Source organism: Electrona antarctica (genome assembly GCF_951216825.1).
Source record: "Electrona antarctica genome assembly, chromosome: 4".
In the NCBI taxonomy this organism is placed as follows: Eukaryota; Metazoa; Chordata; class Actinopteri; order Myctophiformes; family Myctophidae; genus Electrona; species Electrona antarctica.
In genome coordinates, this window is record NC_136809.1 from 11,315,745 (window position 1) to 11,340,400 (window position 24,656).

General features: G+C 47.8%; 1 protein-coding gene across 1 annotated transcript in view; it reads left to right on the forward strand.

The window, feature by feature from the left end:
- The window catches only part of prom1b (prominin 1 b), a gene marked incomplete at both ends in the record, with an annotated part of 61,997 nt that overhangs the window by 15,083 nt on the left and 22,258 nt on the right, over positions 1-24,656 (forward strand). The window contains 11 exons of the mRNA XM_079498254.1: positions 5,745-5,806; positions 7,843-7,869; positions 9,902-10,107; positions 13,737-13,857; positions 14,950-15,013; positions 16,819-16,908; positions 17,551-17,574; positions 18,967-19,184; positions 19,395-19,469; positions 19,694-19,757; positions 23,823-23,982. Coding sequence (XP_079354380.1) covers positions 5,745-5,806; positions 7,843-7,869; positions 9,902-10,107; positions 13,737-13,857; positions 14,950-15,013; positions 16,819-16,908; positions 17,551-17,574; positions 18,967-19,184; positions 19,395-19,469; positions 19,694-19,757; positions 23,823-23,982 — 1,111 coding nt within the window. The remainder of the gene's footprint in view (positions 1-5,744; positions 5,807-7,842; positions 7,870-9,901; positions 10,108-13,736; positions 13,858-14,949; positions 15,014-16,818; positions 16,909-17,550; positions 17,575-18,966; positions 19,185-19,394; positions 19,470-19,693; positions 19,758-23,822; positions 23,983-24,656) is intronic.

Genomic DNA, 24,656 nt, shown 5'->3' on the forward strand with positions numbered 1-24,656 from the left:
AAAGAATATATATCAGATTCACACAAATCTTAACAATCTATTTTTTTTAAATTTAAAATAATGCTTTCTAGCTCAAATCTAAAGTGACACTGATGCTGGGTTAAAAGAGAACGTCTGTCATCAGTGAATACAGCCCGACTGGATGTCAGGTTTGGCTTTTTGTGATGTCTCACAGGCCATTGCTGTCTTATTATCTCACACATATTGTAAGGACCTTATAAAACATCCCCTGTGCCTAATATCCTACATGGCTAAATGCCAACGCTATCCATGTCAGTCCGTCTTGTCACAGCGTTGTTCTCCTATTTCCATTGTGTTTTGTTCTCTGTGTGTAGAGTCACTGACTGAACGTATCCTCCATTGGCCTTAAGACACAAAGAGAGAGTGACAAGAGTTATTGTATTTCTCTGTGTGGTGTGGTGGCGGTGGTGGTGTGTAATAAGGCAGGGAGAGTCATGTCGGGTTGCATAAGGCCCGGTGGGCCACGCCTTGCAGTATAATCCCCAGCAGCAGGTCAGGGTAGAGGATTGGGATAGCCTATATTTACCCCCATTAAGAGGGTTATTGCTCTGATATCGCTGCACCTACAGGTATCTAGCAGCTACCGGTGTTTGGCCAGGTTTTGCCACAGAAATAAGCAACCAGGTCTATGAAAACAAGCCTATTAGACCACATGAGCACTCTAAACCACAACGTGTCGCATCACACCGAGCTTGTAGATCTGCTATTTTCAAACAAATCCTTTTTAAAGAAGCGAAACATTTAGAATATATATATATTTTTTGAAACATTTTAACATAGCACAAATCTGGTACGGCCCAGGAGTGCACACTATTCCTAAAGTAGTAGGAATAGTATTATAATTTTGAGACGTAGAAGTTAAACGTGTACTGTAGTGATACAATTGGGGAGATGGTAGCGTTGTTGTAGAAGTGAGATGGTCAACGTTGTCCTATTTCCCAAAGTAGGATTAGAAGTTCAGCCATAAAAAGATTATAATCTTTTTTTTTAAAGACCCTCCCCCGCCACAGGTACATCTAGCCAAGACCCCCCCCCCCCCCCCTGCCCCCAATAAAATAAAATAAAATAAAATAAAATAAATGTAGCCTACACGCTGGTCGAGTATATGAATGGTGCTTCTAAAATCCAGTTATTATATAGCCTTATTTGCATGCAGGTGTTGCACACACAACATCTTTGTGACATATGTTGTGAGCTTGTAAATCTGCTATTTTTGGTGCTGGCTCACAACCAAGTATAACATCACGGATCACGCCCAATAGTGACGGCGGGGTCATGCTTTATTCAACCCCCTACAATATGTTAATTTCCCCTGTGCTAGCTCGCCATGGCTCTTATACTGGGTCAGTGAGCTAAGCTGTCTAAGCTTAGTTACTCAGGGTGGCTAATGCTAAGTAGCTGAGCAACAGGTGGCAAAGACACAACTCGGATATAGACTTGTGTTTATTTTGTAGGTTTTCTGTCTCTTTATTTGCTTTCAAATGTTTTAGCATACTTAAAAATGACCCCCCCCCCCCCTTCCTTATCTATAGACACACTAGTGTGTGTGTGTGTGTGTGTGTGTGTGTGTGTGTGTGTGTGTGTGTGTGTGTGTGTGTGTGTGTGTGTGTGTGTGTGTGTGCGTGCGTGTGCGTTTACTTTAGTTTAGTTTAGGCCCAAGTGGCGTATCCCTTTTCTTTTGCGGGAAAAAGGTTGACAGGATTATCCATATCCCCAACCTCCCTTTTCACTAATGGAAAGGGTTAATTACAGTGATTTTACTTCCAGAATATATAGCCTATTGTAAATGTTGTGAATTTAGCTGAGAACGTTTGCACCTTCAAAAAACATTTGCACCTTCAAAGTAGACACTAAGATCATTAAATATTATTGTTATTTTTTATTTAATTTAACACTGCAACCTTGTCTTCTTGCATATGGAGTAGTTGAACAACATGATTGCAAGTCCAAATTGTGCATGCACATGAACTTAATACTTTGTTGTTAAAATGTTGACATAATGAAAAAAAATCACACCCGTGTGAACTGAGTGGTGTAAGGTCTTATATAGACTGATCATCTGTGGTCTGACGTAATGTCTGATGTAATGAAATCACGCCCGTGTGAACTGGGTGACCATAGCAACCGTGCTCATTTTTTGAGCACAGACAGACAGACAGACAGACAGACAGACAGACAGACAAACAAAGCCAGTTGTAGGAGTGGTTTACACCACTCAAAAATTATAATAATGATAATTGCATTCAGAAAAACGTGCTTCAACATATTAGTAGTTTAAAACAGTACATGTCAAGGCTCTATTCAATTTAATTCAGACAAGCAGTTCAGTCAAAACAGTTCAATTTGTGTACCCCGTCCCCCTCCCCCTGTCCAGAGACAGCAAATGCTCGCAAATATAGATACAAAGGTGTGTGTGTGTGTGTGTGTGTGTGTGTGTGTGTGTGTGTGTGTGTGTGTGTGTGTGTGTGTGTGTGTGTGTGTGTGTGCGTGTGCGTGTGCGTGTGTGCATGCTATGTGTACTTACCTGCCCTCTCACCTGTTGACATGTGTGTCATGGATGCAAATATGCAACAGTAGTCGGTGCTCAGGCCACATACAGTTGGGTGCCACCGATATTGTCCCTTATCATTTGACCCATTTAGGCCTGACCTCAACACTTTTAAAAATCCTTCTAAATTTTCACGATTTTTCAAAAATAGCAGACCTACAAGCTCGTAGCGCGCCACTCGGTGGCGCGCTATGAGCTTGTAGATCTGCTATTTTTCAATAGCTAAATGATAACATAATGTTTAAAACACCAAAAGGGGTTCCCGCCCAAAATGGGTTAACTGTCCTTTTGCGCAGATCACGCAAACCTCAGCAAAAAGAAAAGGACAATATCGATGGCCTCCAACTGTACCTTGTCTTCACCCTTTAACCAAAATCACTGGTTTCTTACTTCATGGGTTCCCAAAGTGGGATCTGGGCGGGGACCCCTGGGGGTACTTGAGGGAGTTCCAGGGGGGTACCTACAGTGTAGCTCAATTAGAGATAGTTAGGAACCAAATGGACCCTTATGGTTCTGTAACTCAGAGAGTGTACAAATGGAACGAAACGGATCCTAACAGGTCCATTTTGTTCCATTTGTACACTCTCAGAGTTCAATTAACAGTGGTTTTACAATGTAAATTGGGGTACCAGAGATAGAAATGCCATTAAATCGGGGGTCCGTAGCATAATGCGTGTGAAACTGGGGGGGTCCATGAAATGAATATGTTTCGGAATCACTGCTAGAGCCGTAAAAATCCTCCCTTATCGGGGTCACTGGCATATGTTTTCAAATGGGGGGTCCGTGGCCTAATAAATGTTGATTTGGGGGTCCTTGACATGAACAAGTTTGGGAACCACTGTCCCAAACTTCGTGTCGTGTTTTCTCGTTTTCAAAAAGATTGAGGCAATCCGTTAAGACAGGCACCACCTATTTCTTGTTTTGTTTTTTAACCGAATGGGTACCCAGATTAGAGTTAAATGGAATCCACCGTACCCATCTCATTGGGAATCCTATAGGTTCTCAACAGAGCTCACACAGATCTGATAGAAACCTAGATGTTTCCATGGGAGATGTGACAGGGTTCTGGACTTTGATCAGCTTATTGATTCTAAGTTCTGCTTTGAGCCAAATGTCAGAGGCAAATTTTTCTTCATAATTGTTTAGTGTGCACACTAGGCTATATCCTAAGCTTAAACCACTCAAATATATATTTCGATTAGTTTAGTAAAAAATCACACCCGTGTGAACTGAGTGGTGCAACTACACATTTATTGTTATAGTTACTGTACATTAGACGTGATGTCGGTGATGTCAGTGACATCACACCATAGCAACCATGCTCACCCGTACAGGCACAAACACACACGGGTACTAACAAAGCCAGTTGTTGGAGTGGTTTGCACCACTCAAAAACAACTAACAGGAACACACTTTATCAGCTTCCTTTTTATAGTGTTCCTGTTCCAATGTTGTCTGCTCATTTCTCTGTGTCATCACTTGCAACTTGAAAGTCCTGAGTTCTCCATCCTGATTGGATAAATTCGGTATCCTGACCTGAAAATGCCTTTTATGTTTAATAAAAAGATTGAGAGACATACTGTACAAACTCCTGTTACTGAACAAACACTCATAGCATTGAGTACTATCACAATATAGAGCTATTTAACACTTATTTTAGCCAAAGAAAATCACATAACATATCTTTAAACCATTGTGCGTGCGTGCGTGCGTGCATGTGTGCGAGTGTGTGTGTGTGTGTGTGCGTGTGCGTGTGCGTGTGTGTGTGTGCGTGTGCGCGCGACGTGTGCGTGTGCGTAGGATCAGGATCAGTGAGTCAGACTACAGGTTGAGTTAAGCTTGTCTGACCGATATGAACCTCTCCTTAATGGCCAGCTAAAATGAAGTGTGATTACATCATGATTTCATTCACCTGTGTAATATGGCTCAATGTTCCTCCACATGATGGGCTGCTGCTCTGTTCTGAAGACTGTCTGGACGGTGCACTACAAACTACTCGTGTTTCAAACTTAAACAACAGTGCACTAAAATATGTATCTGAAAACATTTGAGGGAGAGAAGAATTGTCAAATGCACGATGCAGTAACATAAACATGCTTCGACACTCCCTCTCTCTCTCTCTCTCTGTCTTGTGGCACACAAGTGACAGCAGAAGGTATCCCATAGGTCAGAGGGGACAGAAGGTATCCCATAGGTCAGAGGGGACAGAAGGTATCCCATAGGTCAGAGGGGACAGAAGGTATCCCATAGGTCAGAGGGGACAGAAGGTATCCCATAGGTCAGAGGGGACGGAAGGTATCCCATAGGTCAGAGGGGACGGAAGGTATCCCATAGGTCAGAGGGGACAGAAGGTATACCATAGGTCAGAGGGGACAGAAGGTATCCCATAGGTCAGAGGGGACAGAAGGTATCCCATAGGTCAGAGGGGACAGAAGGTATCCCATAGGTCAGAGGGGACAGAAGGTATCCCATAGGTCAGAGGGGACAGAAGGTATCCCATAGGTCAGAGGGGACAGACATTGCCTGAGACACAACCAATCATCCATCTATCTATCTATCTATCTATCTATCTATCTATCTATCTATCTATCTATCTATCAAGGGGCGGCGGTGGTTCAGGGGTAGAGTGCCTGGATGGTAACCGCAAGGTTGCCAGTTCAAACCCGGGCTCCCCCAGAGTTACTGTCGAAGGGCCCTTGAGCAAGACACTGCACCGCTAATTGCTCCCGATGTGCTAGTTGGTACCTTGTATGGTTTCCGCTGCCATCGGTGTATGAATGTGTGTGTGAATGGGTGAATGTGATGCACAATCTCTGTAAAGCGCCTTGGATAAAGGCGCTGTATAAATGCACCATTTACCATCTATCCATCTATCCATCTAAGTATCCATCCATCTATCCATCCCTTAACGCATGTCTAACCAATGACTAGTCTAAACTAAGTATGCACCCCATCTATCCATCTACCCTGCTTTACTAGAACTGTGAATATTGTATGTTATGTTGCATTATAACAGAATAATAGGCTACAAGAAATATATTAGTTAACCATAATTATGTGGAACATTCATATATGAGCTGCATAATTGTCTTAAAATGATGTCATCCTTAATACAGTAATATGGGAAAGAAATCTATTTCTCCTAATTGCTACTTTTCCTCTCTTTTCCCCCCAGATCTGATAGTCAAAGTGGTACAACAGAACATGGGGGGAATCAAACTAGAAGAATGGAGGAAGGTAGGTGTCATCTCAACTTGGATTGATTGATTGATTGATTGAATACTTTATTAAAAGGTTTGACAGTACAAAGCAAAGCTACTATATTTACCCAGGGTATCTGGGCTAAGCTCAAGAACTTGTTTCCAGCCAGGCCCTGCTCATAGAACATTTCATGGTAGTGGTTCAATGCCTTGCTCAAGGGCACTTTAGCGGTGGTAATTTGAATGTCGGACCGCTGATTCGAACTGGCGACCTTCCGGTATCAAGACCGCTCCGCAATCCCTCTGATCCTCCCATCGCCGGGCACGCCATCCCTCTGATCCTCCCATTGCCGGGCACGCCATCCCTCTGATCCTCCCATCGCCGGGCACGCCATCCCTCTGATCCTCCCATCGCCGGGCACGCCATCCCTCTGATCCTCCCATTGCCGGGCACGCCATCCCTCTGATCCTCCCATCGCCGGGCACGCCATCCCTCTGATCCTCCCATCGCCGGGCACGCCATCCCTCTGATCCTCCCATCGCCGGGCACGCCATCCCTCTGATCCTCCCATCGCCGGGCACGCCATCCCTCTGATCCTCCCATTGCCGGGCACGCCATCCCTCTGATCCTCCCATTGCCGGGCACGCCATCCCTCTGATCCTCCCATTGCCGGGCACGCCATCCCTCTGATCCTCCCATTGCCGGGCACGCCATCCCTCTGATCATCCCATTGCCGGGCACGCCATCCCTCTGATCATCCCATTGCCGGGCACGCCATCCCTCTGTTTCTATGTCAGTCGTTCTTTGATTTTTCAAAAATAGCAGATCTACAAGCTCGTAGCGCGCCACTCGGTGGCGCGCTATGAGCTTGTAGATCTGCTATTTTTCAATAGCTAAAGCATAACATAATGCTAACACCAAAATGGGTTAAGAACCACTGTTATACTGTATAATAGAGCCTCCTGTTTGCTACCAACTCTTAATCTCCTTTGAAGTTGGTTGGTCTCATATATGGGCATGCCCAGCGCGCACGGCACTCCCTCCGGTCGTCTGTGACATGAGCGGCGACTTTTAAGTCGGCCGGACGGTTCTCGACATACATGAACATACACAGACGGACAGAGATTTTGCGTATTTATAAAATGTTAAAAAATATTCCGCATTTTTCAATGAAGTTAAAAGATTGTCTGGAAAGTAACAGAACTGCATGCTCACAATGTGCCACGTGTCGCTTGTACATCGGCTGATGTATATAGGTTTGAAGTGTTAAAGCTGATGCTATACTCATTTGGCCTCCTCAAGGTCTCTCCTCATGGTCCCACTATAGGGTCCTCCTGGAACCCCCTCCTCAAGGTCTCTCCTCATGGTCCCACTATAGGGACCTCCTGGAACCCCCTCCTCAAGGTCTCTCCTCATGATCCCACTATAGGGACCTCCTTGAACCCCCTCCTCAAGGTCTCTCCTCATGGTCCCACTATAGGGACCTCCTGGAACCCCCTCCTCAAGGTCTCTCCTCATGGTCCCACTATAGGGACCTCCTGGAACCCCCTCCTCAAGGTCTCTCCTCATGGTCCCACTATAGGGACCTCCTGGAACCCCCTCCTCAAGGTCTCTCCTCATGGTCCCACTTTAACCCATTTTGACCTGAGATCAGATTCTAAAAATGCCTTCTACATCCTGACAGTTTTCTGAAAAAGCTATGTTTCTATGTCAGTCGTTCTTTGATTTTTCAAAAATAGCAGACCTACAAGCTCGTAGCGCGCCACTCGGTGGTGCGCTATGAGCTTGTAGATCTGCTATTTTTCAATAGCTAAAGCATAACATAATGCTAACACCAAAATGGGTTAAGAACCACTGTTATATTACTGTATAATAGAGCCTCCTGTTTGCTACCAACTATTAATCTCCTGAGACACTGACCTTGTTTTAATTGCCTCTGTCTCTCCACACGGCTGTGTGTGTGTGTGTGTGTGTGTGTGTGTGTGTGCGTGTGTGCGTGTGCGCGTGTGCGCGTGTGCGCGTGTGTGCGCGTGTGCGCGTGTGTGTGCGTGTGCCTGTGCCTATGCATCCAGCCGGAGAACGTGGTCCTGTTACTGCAGGTAAAACACCTCCACAGCATTCATATCATGGTAGACAGTTCCGTAACATCATCATAACATTCATATCATGGTAGACAGTTCCGTAACATCATCATAACATTCATATCATGGTAGACAGTACCGTAACATCATCATAACATTCATATCATGGTAGACAGTACCGTAACATCATCATAACATTCATATCATGGTAGACGGTACCGTAACATCATCATAACATTCATATCATGGTAGACAGTTCCGTAACATCATCATAACATTCATATCATGGTAGACGGTACCGTAACATCATCATAACATTCATATCATGGTAGACAGTACCGTAACATCATCATAACATTCATATCATGGTAGACAGTACCGTAACATCATCATAACATTCATATCATGGTAGACAGTACCGTAACATCATCATAACATTCATATCATGGTAGACAGTACCGTAACATCATCATAACATTCATATCATGGTAGACAGTACCGTAACATCATCATAACATTCATATCATGGTAGACAGTACCGTAACATCATCATAACATTCATATCATGGTAGACAGTACCGTAACATCATCATAACATTCATATCATGGTAGACAGTACCGTAACATCATCATACTACATCTGTGTCACTAATTGTCTAAATACTGTACATCATGAGGCCTCTTTTATTCTCCATAGTACAACTGTTGCTTGCTGACTGACAAGATTATTGTAGTATAAATCTAGGCGTATAGCCTATATAGATATAAATTTTGAATGAAAACGTATAATGAAATAGAAAGAAAATCACAGAGCTTTCAAACATGTGTGAAATACAAGTATATGATAGTCATTTTTGAGTGACTATCTCTGTAAGGCGTATGCTAATGACAGTCATTTTATCCAGCGGCAGCCTGCCGCATAACTGTGTTGCAGACTACTACAGTACTTTACTGCCTTATGGACCATGTGCACACCGCGGCCATCTTACCATAATATGTTAATGGAAAGGTGCTAACAAAGTGCGACTTCCCATTACAGCCCATTCATCCAAACAGAAAAGTCCTACAGTATCTGATTGTATTACACAACGTCATACTCACCAACATTGCAACCCGTACGAACAGCTTGAATTATCCTCATTATATCCTCAAAGTGTTTGTTTCATAAAAATCTACTGCAGACATGTTATGAGCTACTTTCGGTCCTTGCAGGTGATTCTTTTTCTAAGTGTTGCAGTTTGGAAGTGCTCGTTAGATATCACTCGACTGCCCTGCCTACCACCTGTTTTGAATTTTGCACATAATGCAGGAGGCAGCAGGACATTGCTTTACTGAAAACGAGTGCTTCCAAACTCTGATGGCAAGATGGCCGCGGTCTGCAAATGGTCAATAGACCCACCAGGGAAATAACAAACCTTATGAAACACAGGTCGGGTGCTGTAAAGGGTCAACATCTAGTGGCTAAACGTCTAGTTAGTGATTGATTGATTGATAATTGTATTCGACAATCTAATGCAAACAGTACAGGGTACAGTCAAAGCACAGGAGGGTCCAAAAGGACAGCACCGAGGAAAGGCCTTGCCGTCTCGTTTCCATTCGGGTCCCATAATGTCCGAGTGAAGCTTTGAAAAGGTCCTAAACCGCTGGTTCCCAAACAGTGGGTCCATTGGGACCCATTTGTGGGTCGCGGACACATTGTTATGTGTCATTGTAAAAAAAAAAAAAAAAAAAAAAACATTCCCAGAAAAGCAAAACTTTTTGTTTGAATTAATAACAAAATCCAATTCTTTTTTTCAGTAATGTCATGAAGAAATCTAAAAAAAAATCCATAAATTAGAACAAATATCCGTGAAAATAGCCGATCTACCAGCTCACAACGTGGCGCGAAGCTCTGCTATTTTCACTAGTTTGGGTCCCGGCGGGCGAATTATCAAATTTCTGTTTTGGGTCACACGGGCTGAAAAGTTTGGGAACCACTGTCCTAAACAACACTGAACCCCCCGTCCCGTCCCGTCCCCCGTCCCCCCCCCTCGTCCCCCCGGTGTGACAGGCCGTGTACTACGAGGTGGGCTTCATCGTGTGCGGGACGGTGGGCGTGCTGTTCCTGCTGCTCGTGCCCATCGTCGCCACGTGCTTCTGTCTGTGCCGCTGCTGCGACAACTGCGGCGGCGAGATGCACCAGAGGCAGAGGAAGAACGCCGACTGCCAGCGCGGCTTCTACACCGCCTCGCTGGTCGCCACCTCCGTCTTCATCACGTAAGTCACTTCTACACCGCCTCGCTGGTCGCCACCTCCGTCTTCATCACGTAAGTCACTTCTACACCGCCTCGCTGGTCGCCACCTCCGTCTTCATCACGTAAGTCACTTCTACACCGCCTCGCTGGTCGCCACCTCCGTCTTCATCACGTAAGTCACTTCTACACCGCCTCGCTGGTCGCCACCTCCGTCTTCATCACGTAAGTCAGGGGTGGGCAACTTTGACGATGGAGAGGGCCACTATATTTCCACACTCATTCCAGAGGGCCATATATTATTGTCGTAGCAAAAATAGCCGATCTACAAGCTCAAAACGTGTCGCAGCGCGACACGTTTTCAGCTTGTAGATCGGCTATTTTTCGAATTGAAATCTTGAATTATTTGTTTCTATATTTGAATTGGAATCCTGAAAATTTACATTTTTATGTAATTTCAAATGCCTTTAATTATACTTGTGTTGAGCATTGAGCTACTAATTTAGATACTAATTAAAGTGGTTCATGTTTGCATGCAACCAATTTTATATCAGTATTCTGACATTAACCTGAGGGCCACATTAAGTGAAGGTGGGGGCCGCATGTGGCCCCCGGGCCACCAGTTGCCCACCCCTGACGTAAGTCATGATCGTGTTTGCTTTTTTTTGGTGGGGATTCAGCTGAATTGACTTTCCAAAAGGACTTGCGAAATTCCTGATATATGCTCTTTACTAGCTCACACAGTCACGTGTGAGCTTGTAGATCAGCTATTTTCGGTGCGTGACACTACTGTAATATACTATACAATTAAATGGTAATTGGTGCATTTTTATAGCGCTTTTATCCAAAGCGCTTTACATAGATTGTGCATCGCAGTCTCCCATTCATTCACACAACGATGCCGGAGGAAAACATGCAAGCCACCAACCTGCTCATCAGGAGCAATTATGGGTTCAGAGTCTTGCTCTAGGACACTTTGACAGTAATCTGGGGGAGCCCGGGATAAATATATAAATCTGCCATAAGGGTTCAGTGGTCTTGCTCAAGGGCACTTTGACAGTAATCTGGGGGAGCCCGGGATAAATATATAAATCTGCCATAAGGGTTCAGTGGTCTTGCTCAAGGGCACTTTGGTGAGCTTTATACATGCATGGTCAGTCACGTACTTTGTTTTATTTATTTATTTCTCTCCTTTCCAATCGGCCACTTTGGCGGAGAGTACCTCGTATACAAAAATACACAATTGGCCCTGAACACGGGCCAATTGTGTTCGTACGGACGCTCGACTACGGTGGATTCGAACCCACAACCTCCGCGGTGGTGAGCAGCTACTTCACCACTGCACCACCCGAGCTCGCAGTGCAGTGTGTTGTGATAGAGAGGCAGAAGGGAATGAGCGGTGTACAGTGCAGTGTGTTGTGATAGAGAGGCAGAAGGGAATGAGCGGTGTACAGTGCAGTGTGTTGTGATAGAGAGGCAGAAGGGAGTGAGCGGTGTACAGTGCAGTGTGTTGTGATAGAGAGGCAGAAGGGAGTGAGCGGTGTACAGTGCAGTGTGTTGTGATAGAGAGGCAGAAGGGAATGAGCGGTGTACAGTGCAGTGTGTTGTGATAGAGAGGCAGAAGGGAGTGAGCGGTGTACAGTGCAGTGTGTTGTGATAGAGAGGCAGAAGGGAATAAGCGGTGTACAGTGCAGTGTGTTGTGATAGAGAGGCAGAAGGGAATGAGCGGTGTACAGTGCAGTGTGTTGTGATAGAGAGGCAGAAGGGAATGAGCGGTGTACAGTGCAGTGTGTTGTGATAGAGAGGCAGAAGGGAATGAGCGGTGTACAGTGCAGTGTGTTGTGATAGAGAGGCAGAAGGGAATGAGCGGTGTACAGTGCAGTGTGTTGTGATAGAGAGGCAGAAGGGAATGAGCGGTGTACAGTGCAGTGTGTTGTGATAGAGAGGCAGAAGGGAATGAGCGGTGTACAGTGCAGTGTGTTGTGATAGAGAGGCAGAAGGGAATGAGCGGTGTACAGTGCAGTGTGTTGTGATAGAGAGGCAGAAGGGAATGAGCGGTGTACAGTGCAGTGTGTTGTGATAGAGAGGCAGAAGGGAATGAGCGGTGTACAGTGCAGTGTGTTGTGATAGAGAGGCAGAAGGGAATGAGCGGTGTACAGTGCAGTGTGTTGTGATAGAGAGGCAGAAGGGAATGAGCGGTGTACAGTGCAGTGTGTTGTGATAGAGAGGCAGAAGGGAATGAGCGGTGTACAGTGCAGTGCAGTGCTGAGCGGTTAGCTGTTATTGATACTGTTGGCTGGCACTGAGAGAACCCTCTGTGTGCACGAGGGCAGTCCCATCACACACACACACACACACACACACACACACACACACACACACACACACACACACACACACACACAAAGCCGCACACACACACACACACACACACACACACACACACACACACACACACACACACACACACACACACAAAGCCGCACATGTACCGGTACGTGCGCACATGTGCAAGCGTGCACGCCAATGAAAAAGTGTACAAACGTGCATGACCCGAAAGACGCATGCATGCGCACAAGCACATACACTCACACACACAAAATGTGATGAAATGATGATGATGATGATGATGTTTGTCTGGTCCGGTTGTATTCATTCAACCTCAGCAGCTGTCCACCTCTCTCTCTCTCTCGCTCTCGCTCTCCTATCAGGTTCTCTGTCTGTCTCTCTCTCGCTCTCCTATCAGGTTCTCTCTCTCTCTCTCTCTCTCTCTCTCTCTCTGTCTCTCTCTCTCTCTCTCTCTCTCTCTCTCTCTCTCTGTCTCTGTCTCATTCCATCAGGGCTGTTCCCAGAGCAGTGAAACAGTGATATAGTAGCTCTATTGTGGACATGAAAGCCAGTGTTGTTATTGTCAGTGGAAGGCTGAGCGTCCAGTCAAACCCGTCAGCTGTTATTCAGAACATCCTTTGAATTGGTCATACACAGCCACGGCTAAAATGTGACAATATCCATTATTCAATATTCATAATCATCAATATTAGCCTTCATTTGGTGAAAACAATTAAACATTGATCCATTTTCTAACTGCAGCTGGTGTCATAAGTGATTAAAGGGGGCGTATGTGATGTGATTTTATTGGGTATCAAACAGGAATCTCCTTGTGACAGGTATACTGTACTAGGTAAACCAGTGATGATCCTTGTGACAGGTATACTGTACTAGGTATACTGTACTAGGTATACTGTACTAGGTATACCTAGGTAAACCAGTGATGATCCAAAAAACATTATTGGAAATGGCAAAAACAGAATCATTTGTTTGTGATTGAATACATTACATCTCTCATCAACACAAGTGTTCATATCAGAATCAAAGCTAAATGATCATTTGTGGTGGACGATGGATGGATGGATGGATGGAGAGATGGAGAAAGACAGAACAGACAGAAGAGACTTTTCTTCTAGAGATAAACTATCTTTTTAGAGAAATGCTGCCCTCTGCTGGTCAGCATTGGTTATCGCATCTGTCTACCTTACTAACTGTGTGTGTGTGTGTGTGTGTGTGTGTGTGTGTGTGTGTGTGTGTGTGTGTGTGTGTGTGTGTGTGTGTGTGTGTGCGTGTGCGTGTGCGTGTGTGCGTGCGTGCGTGTTTCAGTGTGGGGGTTCTGATAGCCTATGCTGCCAACCACAACGTCAGCACTCAGGTGAAGAGCACCCGAAGACTGATCAACACCAACCTGAGAGACCTGAAGACCTTCGCTAACAACACCCCACCGGTATGACCAGCACGGAGCACACATACATTTCAACACCCCACCGGCAGCGGCGTCGAGTCCGGGGGTGCTTGAGGGCTGAAGCACCCACTGACACAATGGGCGCGTTCGGAAATAGCGCACTGAGCAATGCAAACTAATAGGCGAGTGTGCTCCCGCACTGGGGGGCGGGGGGGGCACCCACTTTCCCCGCCTGACCACCGTTATGACGAGCACACACACATTTCAATGCCTTTATTGGAGTGATGTATACGTGTGTGTGCGTATACACAATTATTGATTGATCATGCATCTAACATGTATGATTGATTGTATACTTTATTAAAGGTTTCATTTTCATTTTTCTTTTTTTTCTTCTTTTTTTTTAGGTTTTATGACCTCAATTACACCCACACAACCTGAACTTTGAACATTCAGTGGATTTTCTGTGGTCTGGGGTTTTCTCTGTGTGTTCTGGAGCCCTTTGAGCTGCAAAAACTGCAGGCAAAACAGTGAAAACAGTGGCATCTGCTGGCAAATTGTTATGTCATATATGGGATTTGTGGACTCGTCTTACATCACAGTCCACAGGAAAATCAGAGCACTTGTTTGAGCCAAAAAAAAACAGACCACAGAAAATCTACTGAATGTTAAAAGTTCAGGTTTTTTGGGTGCAATTGAGCTCAGAAAATCTAAAAAAATAAAATAAGAAAAATATATTTTTTATGTCACGATCCCTTTAACAGGAAAGTACAGTTCAATACAAGATCTACGGATTTAGACGCCAAGAAAGCCTATGTCTTGGTTCAATTGGGGTCCTTCATATTCAATTCATCAGAACATTGAATGTAACTGTATGTGTACATATATTTGTCAAAAGGATGAAACACATTGAGTTGAGTTTAACAGATTGCCATTTGTTGGGGCTGGGCGTTGACATAGCAGGAGGTAACAGTGAGTGAACATACAGAAAAATAATTTCCAATGTACTACTAGATAATAACTAAAATAGCAAAAAATAAATATAATTAGAATGTGCTACAACTCAACTAGTGAATAGTTATAATTAGGTTATAATTAGGTCATTGATGTCCCTCTTGTCTTCCCTGTTCACAGCAAATTGAGTACCTGACATCTCAGTACACCACAGCCAAGAACAAAGTGCTGTCAGACCTGGACAGTGAGTATCACCACCCGGCGACACACATCAAATGGTCACTATACGTAACCACTTAAACCCTGCCATTTTAGACCACTGGACTTGGGTTATAACTGTACTTTGACCACTTTTTTTTCGTCTACACACCAGGCATCTCTTCGCCAGAAATAGCCGAGAAATCTATACAAGCTCACAATGCATCGCAACTATTTTTGGCTAGTCTTCCCCCCAGAATATGGACGTTGAAGTGGTTATAAACCCTTTATATTTGATACTTATTATGGTATAGCCATGCTCTGTATTTGGTCTGCTCCCTTTTCCCTTTACGGCGAATCTCTTTGATGAAAATAGCCAATCTACAACAAGCTCACAACGCAACTCAGGGTGAGCTAACATTCACTTTGAGCTTACATTCACAATGGTGAATATTGTGAATGAATTTGAACCACATTAAACCTAGTCTCCTAGTGTTTGGGCATGTTTTTGAGGGGCGCTAGCCCCTCCTATGCCCAACTTTGTGTGCTTGTGTGTACCCCATAGCGATGATATGATTGGCTGAGCACGGAATGTGAGGATAAAAAAGTGAGGACAGAAAAGTGAGAACGCCAAAAGTGATTGGCCGGAATGTGATGATGTATGATGATAGGAGCGCCCCTCACTTCACACGAGTGTGATTTTTCCCCCCTTCTAAATAACAAAAATAGCCACAAATAGTCAAAATAGCTGTAATGTGATGTGTTGTGAGCTTGTAGATTGGCTATTCTTGCCATTCACCATAGTGAATGGCAATACCAAAGTATCTAGGTTTACATGTTTGTACTTTGCCTCCTTCCCACCTGTTCACTCATCTTTCACCATCCGTTCCCTCTCGCCCCTCCTGTTCACTCATCTTTCACCATCCGTTCCCTCTCTCCGCTCCTGTTCACTCATCTTTCACCATCCGTTCCCTCTCTCCGCTCCTGTTCACTCATCTTTCACCATCCGTTCCCTCTCTCCGCTCCTGTTCACTCATCTTTCACCATCCGTTCCCTCTCTCCGCTCCTGTTCACTCATCTTTCACCATCCGTTCCCTCTCGCCCCTCCTGTTCACTCATCTTTCACCATCCGTTCCCTCTCTCCGCTCCTGTTCACTCATCTTTCACCATCCGTTCCCTCTCTCCGCTCCTGTTCACTCATCTTTCACCATCCGTTCCCTCTCTCCGCTCCTGTTCACTCATCTTTCACCATCCGTTCCCTCTCTCCGCTCCTGTTCACTCATCTTTCACCATCCGTTCCCTCTCGCCCCTCCTGTTCACTCATCTTTCACCATCCGTTCCCTCTCTCCGCTCCTGTTCACTCATCTTTCACCATCCGTTCCCTCTCTCCGCTCCTGTTCACTCATCTTTCACCATCCGTTCCCTCTCGCCCCTCCTGTTCACTCATCTTTCACCATCCGTTCCCTCTCTCCGCTCCTGTTCACTCATCTTTCACCATCCGTTCCCTCTCGCCCCTCCTGTTCACTCATCTTTCACCATCCGTTCCCTCTCTCCGCTCCTGTTCACTCATCTTTCACCATCCGTTCCCTCTCGCCCCTCCTGTTCACTCATCTTTCACCATCCGTTCCCTCTCTCCGCTCCTGTTCACTCATCTTTCACCATCCGTTCCCTCTCTCCGCTCCTGTTCACTCATCTTTCACCATCCGTTCCCTCTCTCCGCTCCTGTTCACTCATCTTTCACCATCCGTTCCCTCTCTCCGCTCCTGTTCACTCATCTTTCACCATCCGTTCCCTCTCTCCGCTCCGCTCCTCTCGTCCTGTTTTGCCTGTCGTCTCTGTGTGGCGTGTCAGACATCGGACCGCTGCTGGGCGGTCGCATTCAGAGTCAGCTGGAGAGAGAGGTGGTTCCCTCGCTGGACACGGCTCTCCGCATGGCAGGAGGTGAGACGAGCATCTGACGCTTGGTCAAGATGGTCCCCGAGTGTTGTCAGTATGACATTAAAGACCCCTTTTCCACCCGTTGGTTCCCAATGGGAACCGGTTCAGTTCTTTTTGGTTCTTAGATCATGAACCAGAACGTTAATTATGAATTGAGTGGGCAAAACCATACCTACTTTTGATTTGATTGTTATCACCATGAAACTTCCCCAGTTGATTACTTACACGAAGACAATGATTTATTGTATTACAAATTAAAACATTGTGCAAATGAGGCATTATATAGGAAAATATGCAAAAAATTTAAAATATGAAAAGGCTACTACTGTGGAAGGGTTATATGAATTTACTTATATTGATCCTATAAACAATTTCATTTAGGTCTAGTTTTTCCCACTCAATTCATAATGAACATTTTGGAGCTCTGGCTCATGGACTAAGAACCAAAAAGAACTGAACTGGTTCCCATTGGGAACCAACGGGTGGAAAAGGGGTCTTAGTTTACATATAGTTTATGGCTGCAGTTAATTGAGATGTATTATTTTGCTAATGATAAACACATTTGTTACCCGCAATACAGTTTGTTTCTGCAGCTCCATTCATTGTTGTTTTGTTGTTCTCTTTAAACATTTTGTTTCTGTGAAGGAAAAGTTGAGAATGCCATCAAAGGTAACAGGCTGGTGTCAAAGAAAGAGCCTCTTGTGTTTCTCAATAGAAGCCGTGGGTGTTGTGATGTGCACTGTGGTTGTGGTGCAGCATGGTGTATTGCAGTGGTTCTCAAACATGTTTATCCCATTTTGACCTGAGATCAGATTCTAAAAATATCTTCTAAATCCTGACAGTTTTCTGAAAAAGCTATGTTTCTATGTCAGTCGTTCTTCGATTTTTTTCAAAAATCGCAGACCTACGAGCTTGTAGATCTGCTATTTTTCAATAGCTAAAGCATAACATAATGCTAACACCAAGGACCCACAAATGTATATGCATTTGGCCCCACAGACCCCCATCTGAAAAGATCTTTTTCCACATTTTTTCCCCCAGAATATTTCGTAAATAGCTGATCTACAAAAATTGTTCACTCTGCAATGCATTGTGAGTTTGTAGTTTGTCTATTTTTTTTAATAAATACAGAATAAAGTGGGGATTTCTTTTTAAATTCTATATTAACACATTTTGCTGGGGACCCTTTGGAACCCCCTCAAGGAACCCACTTTGAGAACCACTGGTGTCGACGTGTCGTTGTACGATACTGTGTTGTACTGTTCTCCTTTTGATGTGTATGTTATTTGTGCACGTGCATGACATGTGCACGTGCACAAATGTTGTGTATGTGACGCAGTGGTGGAAAAAGTACTTACGTTTTTACTTAAGTATCAATACTGCAATATAGAAATACTCTATTTTAGTTAGTAAAAGTGCGGAATTCGAAATTCATTCAACGTATTGGCATCAAAATGTACTTAAAGTACCAAAAATAGAAAGTACTCATTATGCAGAATGTTCCATATTTCAAGTTTTCAAATTAATGTTCAAATCTTCGTAAAATAGCATATCTGCAAACGATGTGAGTGACACGTTGTGAGCTTGTAGATCCGCTCGGACATCTATATAGGGCTGAAGTGGGTAATGTATGAGTAAAAGTACAATATTTGGATCCGAAATCATGAAGTGGAGTAGAAGTAAAAGTGTGGGAAATTGGAAATACTCAAGCAAAGTACAAATACTTTTTATAATTATACTAAGTAAATGTACTTAATTATAGTTACTTTCCACCACTCATGTGACGTGCGTGTGCAGTGTGTGTGCACGGTTTACGAGGGGCAAACATGAACAAAAACATTTTAACACGTTTTTCCATCTTCCTCTTCACCTCCACCTTTAATCCTCCACCTCCTCCTCCACCTCCTCGTCCACCACCTCCTCCCCCTCCACCTCCTCCTGCGCCTCCTCCTCCACCTCCACCTCCTCCTCCACCTCCTCGTCCACCACCTCCTCCTCCTCCACCTCCTCCTGCGCCTCCTCCTCCACCTCCCCCTCCTCCTCCTCCCCCGCCCCACGCAGCCATGCGGGAGACCAAGGAGGCTCTGGAGAGCATCAGCTCGTCGCTGGAGGTGCTGCAGGAGGGCACGGCGAGGCTGCAGAGCAGCCTGGGTGGCGAGCGCGCCTCCCTCTCCAACACGCTGTCGGACCCGGCCTGCACCCACGGGGCCGTGTCGCCCACCTGCAGCGCCATCCGCTCCACCCTCGGACAGCTGGGCGTCAACGCCGACTTCTCGCGGGTAATGGAGGGAGATTAACCCGTTTAGACCTGAGGAGGACGGTCTATGTCACCCTTATAGCTTTTAACCACATTAACCTAAAATCTACAAGCTTGCAATACCCTCACGGTCCACCAGAGGGCACCGGCCCACTGGTTAAGAATCACTGAGCTAAATGACATCTCTCTCTCTCTCTTTCTCTCTCTCTCTCTCTCTCTCTCTCTCTCTCAGCTCCCAGATGTGAATGAACAGCTGTCCAATATAAATGCTGTGTTGAAAACAGACCTCAGTAACATCGTCCAGAAGGTTTGTTTACACCATAACTCTTTATCTCCTCATCAATCACTCCCTTGTATCTGTCGCATCAAGTCTTTGTTCCTATATCACTCCCTTGTATCTGTCGCGTCAAGTCTTTGTTCCTATATCATATCATCTATAATCATTTTTTTTAAATTTGCCTTCTACTGTAAATTGATTAATTTCTCTCTCTCTCTCTCTCTCTCTCTCTCTCTCTCTCTCTCTCTCTCCAGGGATACACATCCTTCAATGACACGCCACGACTAGTTAAAGAGCAGACCAAGAACATTGTGGCAGGTGTGTACTACTGTGTGTGTGCGTGTGCGTGTGGGTGCGTGCGTGTGTGCGTGCGTGCGTGTGTGTGCGTGCGCTCGTGCGTACAGTACGTGCACAGTCCACCAGTTGGTGAACTGTGTGACCTCCATGTGTAAATCATTCTCTCTCTGATCTCTGATCTGTAAACATGCTGATGGAACCACAGCTCTGCCCCGTAAGTGTTGACTCTGGCTGTTTCCTTTCCTTTCCTTTCCTTTCCTTTCTTTACATAATCCTCCCTTGCCCCTTTCTCCTCTCTACCTCGTCGTCTTTCCTACTGTCTGTCTCTCCTACACTGTCTCCCTCTCAGCCTTCGTACTGTCTGGTCTCCTACACTGTCTCCCTTACCCACAGAAATACGTAAATATGTACGGAATTGCAATTCTGTTATCGGGCGTACATACACGCCTGGAAAACCCCAAAATCCGTACATATGACACTGAAATCCTCCCCATAGACAATGACGGAGGGGCGCCGTCTCTACCGAACTTGAGCCACAGGAGACACCACCGTGTGTCTCCCGTGAGGGGCCGTGAGGGGCCGTGAGGGGCCGTGAGGGGCCGTGTCGAGCGTTGCGAAGTTTGGCAGAGCCGACTCAGCCCCGTCCGAGTTGTAACCCGATATGGACAGAATAGTAAATAATGTCATACCCGAACTCACCCAGCCCGACCCACTCCAGAACTCACCCAGCCCGACCCACTCCAGAACTCACCCAGCCCGACCCACTCCAGCCCAACCCACTCCAGAACTCACCCAGCCTGACCCACTCCAGAACTCACCCAGCCCGACCCACTCCAGAACTCACCCAGCCCGACCCACTCCAGCCCAACCCACTCCAGAACTCACCCAGCCTGACCCACTCCAGAACTCACCCAGCCCAACCCACTCCAGAACTCACCCAGCCCGACCCACTCCAGAACTCACCCAGCCCAACCCACTCCAGAACTCACCCAGCCCGACCCACTCCAGAACTCACCCAGCCCGACCCACTCCAGAACTCACCCAGCCCAACTCACCCAGCCCGACCCACTCCAGAACTCACCCAGCCCAACTCACCCAGCCCGACCCACTCCAGAACTCACCCAGCCCGACCCACTCCAGAACTCACCCAGCCCAACCCACTCCAGAACTCACCCAGCCCGACCCACTCCAGAACTCACCCAGCCCGACCCACTCCAGAACTCACCCAGCCCAACTCACCCAGCCCGACCCACTCCAGAACTCACCCAGCCCAACTCACCCAGCCCGACCCACTCCAGAACTCACCCAGCCCGACCCACTCCAGAACTCACCCAGCCCGACCCACTCCAGAACTCACCCAGCCCGACCCACTCCAGAACTCACCCAGCCCGACCCACTCCAGAACTCACCCAGCCCAACCCACTCCAGAACTCACCCAGCCCGACCCACTCCAGAACTCACCCAGCCCGACCCACTCCAGAACTCACCCAGCCCAACCCACTCCAGAACTCACCCAGCCCGACCCACTCCAGAACTCACCCAGCCCAACCCACTCCAGAACTCACCCAGCCCGACCCACTCCAGAACTCACCCAGCCCAACCCACTCCAGAACTCACCCAGCCCGACCTACTCCAGAACTCACCCAGCCCAACCCACTCCAGAACTCACCCAGCCCAACCCACTCCAGAACTCACCCAGCCCAACCCACTCCAGAACTCACCCAGCCCAACCCACTCCAGAACTCACCCAGCCCGACCCACTCCAGAACTCACCCAGCCCAACCCACTCCAGAACTCACCCAGCCCGACCCACTCCAGAACTCACCCAGCCCGACCCACTCCAGAACTCACCCAGCCCGACCCACTCCAGAACTCACCCAGCCCGACCCACTCCAGAACTCACCCAGCCCGACCCACTCCAGAACTCACCCAGCCCGACCCACTCCAGAACTCACCCAGCCCGACCCACTCCAGAACTCACCCAGCCCGACCCACTCCAGAACTCACCCAGCCCGACCCACTCCAGAACTCACCCAGCCCGACCCACTCCAGAACTCACCCAGCCCGACCCACTCCAGAACTCACCCAGCCCAACCCACTCCAGAACTCACCCAGCGCGACCCACTCCAGAACTCACCCAGCCCGACCCACTCCAGAACTCACCCAGCCCGACCCACTCCAGAACTCACCCAGCCCAACCCACTCCAGAACTCACCCAGCCCGACCCACTCCAGAACTCACCCAGCCCAACCCACTCCAGAACTCACCCAGCCCAACCCACTCCAGAACTCACCCAGCCCGACCCACTCCAGAACTCACCCAGCCCGACCCACTCCAGAACTCACCCAGCCCAACCCACTCCAGAACTCACCCAGCCCGACCCACTCCAGAACTCACCCAGCCCAACCCACTCCAGAACTCACCCAGCCCGACCCACTCCAGAACTCACCCAGCCCAACCCACTCCAGAACTCACCCAGCCCGACCCACTCCAGAACTCACCCAGCTCGACCCACTCCAGAACTCACCCAGCCCAACCCACTCCAGAACTCACCCAGCCCAACCCACTCCAGAACTCACCCAGCCCAACCCACTCCAGAACTCACCCAGCCCGACCCACTCCAGAACTCACCCAGCCCAACCCACTCCAGAACTCACCCAGCCCGACCCACTCCAGAACTCACCCAGCCCGACCCACTCCAGAACTCACCCAGCCCAACCCACTCCAGAACTCACCCAGCCCAACCCACTCCAGAACTCACCCAGCCCAACCCACAACAGAACTCACCCAGCCCAACCCACTCCGAACTCACCCAGCCCAACCCACTCCAGAACTCACCCAGCCCAACCCACAACAGAACTCACCCAGCCCGACCCACTCCAGAACTCACCCAGCCCGACCCACTCCAGAACTCACCCAGCCCAACCCACTCCAGAACTCACCCAGCCCAACCCACTCCAGAACTCAACCAGCCCAACCCACTCCAGAACTCACCCAGCCCAACCCACTCCAGAACTCACCCAGCCCAACCCACTCCAGAACTCACCCAGCCCAACCCACTCCAGAACTCACCCAGCCCGACCCACTCCAGAACTCACCCAGCCCGACCCACTCCAGAACTCACCCAGCCCAACCCACTCCAGAACTCAACCAGCCCAACCCACTCCAGAACTCACCCAGCCCAACCCACTCCAGAACTCACCCAGCCCAACCCACTCCAGAACTCACCCAGCCCAACCCACTCCAGAACTCACCCAGCCCAACCCACTCCAGAACTCAACCAGCCCAACCCACTCCAGAACTCACCCAGCCCAACCCACTCCAGAACTCACCCAGCCCAACCCACTCCGAACTCACCCAGCCCGACCCACTCCAGAACTCACCCAGCCCGACCCACTCCAGAACTCACCCAGCCCGACCCACTCCAGAACTCACCCAGCCCAACCCACTCCAGAACTCACCCAGCCCAACCCACTCCAGAACTCACCCAGCCCAACCCACTCCGAACTCACCCAGCCCGACCCACTCCAGAACTCACCCAGCCCGACCCACTCCAGAACTCACCCAGCCCGACCCCCACTCCAGAACTCACCCAGCCCAACCCACTCCAGAACTCACCCAGCCCGACCCCCACTCCAGAACTCACCCAGCCCAACCCACTCCAGAACTCACCCAGCCCAACCCACTCCAGCCCAACTCACCCAGCCCAACCCACTCCAGCCCAACTCACCCAGCCCAACCCACTCCAGAACTCACCCAGCCCGACCCACTCCAGAACTCACCCAGCCCGACCCACTCCAGAACTCACCCAGCCCAACCCACTCCAGAACTCACCCAGCCCAACCCACTCCAGCCACGGTGAAATAGAACTCACCCAGCCCAACCCACTCCAGCCACGGTGAAATAGAACTCACCCAGCCCAACCCACTCCAGCCACGGTGAAATAGCACTTCCGTACTAGTGAAACCCCAAGACAGATTTCCCTTGTGTACAATCAGGTTTGCCTTGACCTTGACCTTGACCTGTCTGTCTGTCTGTCTGTCTGTCTGTCTGTCTGTCTGTCTGTCTGTCCGTGTAAACATGCAGGAGTGAAAGGCATGCTGGATAAGATAGGCGCAGAGATCATCGGTTTCTCCAAGATGTTTCCAGTGGAAGCGTCTCTGGTCAACTTCACCATCTATCTCAACGAGCAGCAGAAGATGATCGAGTCCTACTACCCCCAGCTAGACCAGATGGACTTCTACAGGTCAGTCCTACTACCCCCAGCTAGACCAGATGGACTTCTACAGGTCAGTCCTACTACCCCCAGCTAGACCAGATGGACTTCTACAGGTCAGTCCTACTACCCCCAGCTAGACCAGATGGACTTCTACAGGTCAGTCCTACTACCCCCAGCTAGACCAGATGGACTTCTACAGGTCAGTCCTACTACCCCCAGCTAGACCAGATGGACTTCTACAGGTGTCCTGCAGGTGGATAGGCTGTGTGTTAACATGTCATTGTGTCCTCCAGGTGGATAGGCTGTGTGTCACTGTGTGTACTATTTAATCCATTACATTCATGCGCCCAGTCGATTTATAAACACGGACGCCTTTTCCGGACGGACCGGCCGGAAGTTCATGATGTTGTGTAGCAGCTAACAATAGCCACAGCACTTTAGAGTCGATCGACAACAACGGGAGACAAGAATAAATCTATCGAGACTAGCGACTGGACCGTGGAGCGCCGTCTAACACAGGATCTTTTTTCAGAAAAAGACGGGATGATTTAGATCGCGATTTATGAACGTTTTAAGATTTTCGTTTTCATCAGCTAAACAGAGGAGGGAGTTTTTTGATGACGTCTCACTCTTGCGCGTCACCGAGGAGAGCCCAGCAGGCGCGCCTGGGCTATACAGCCAGGCGATCCGTTCTCGTATCA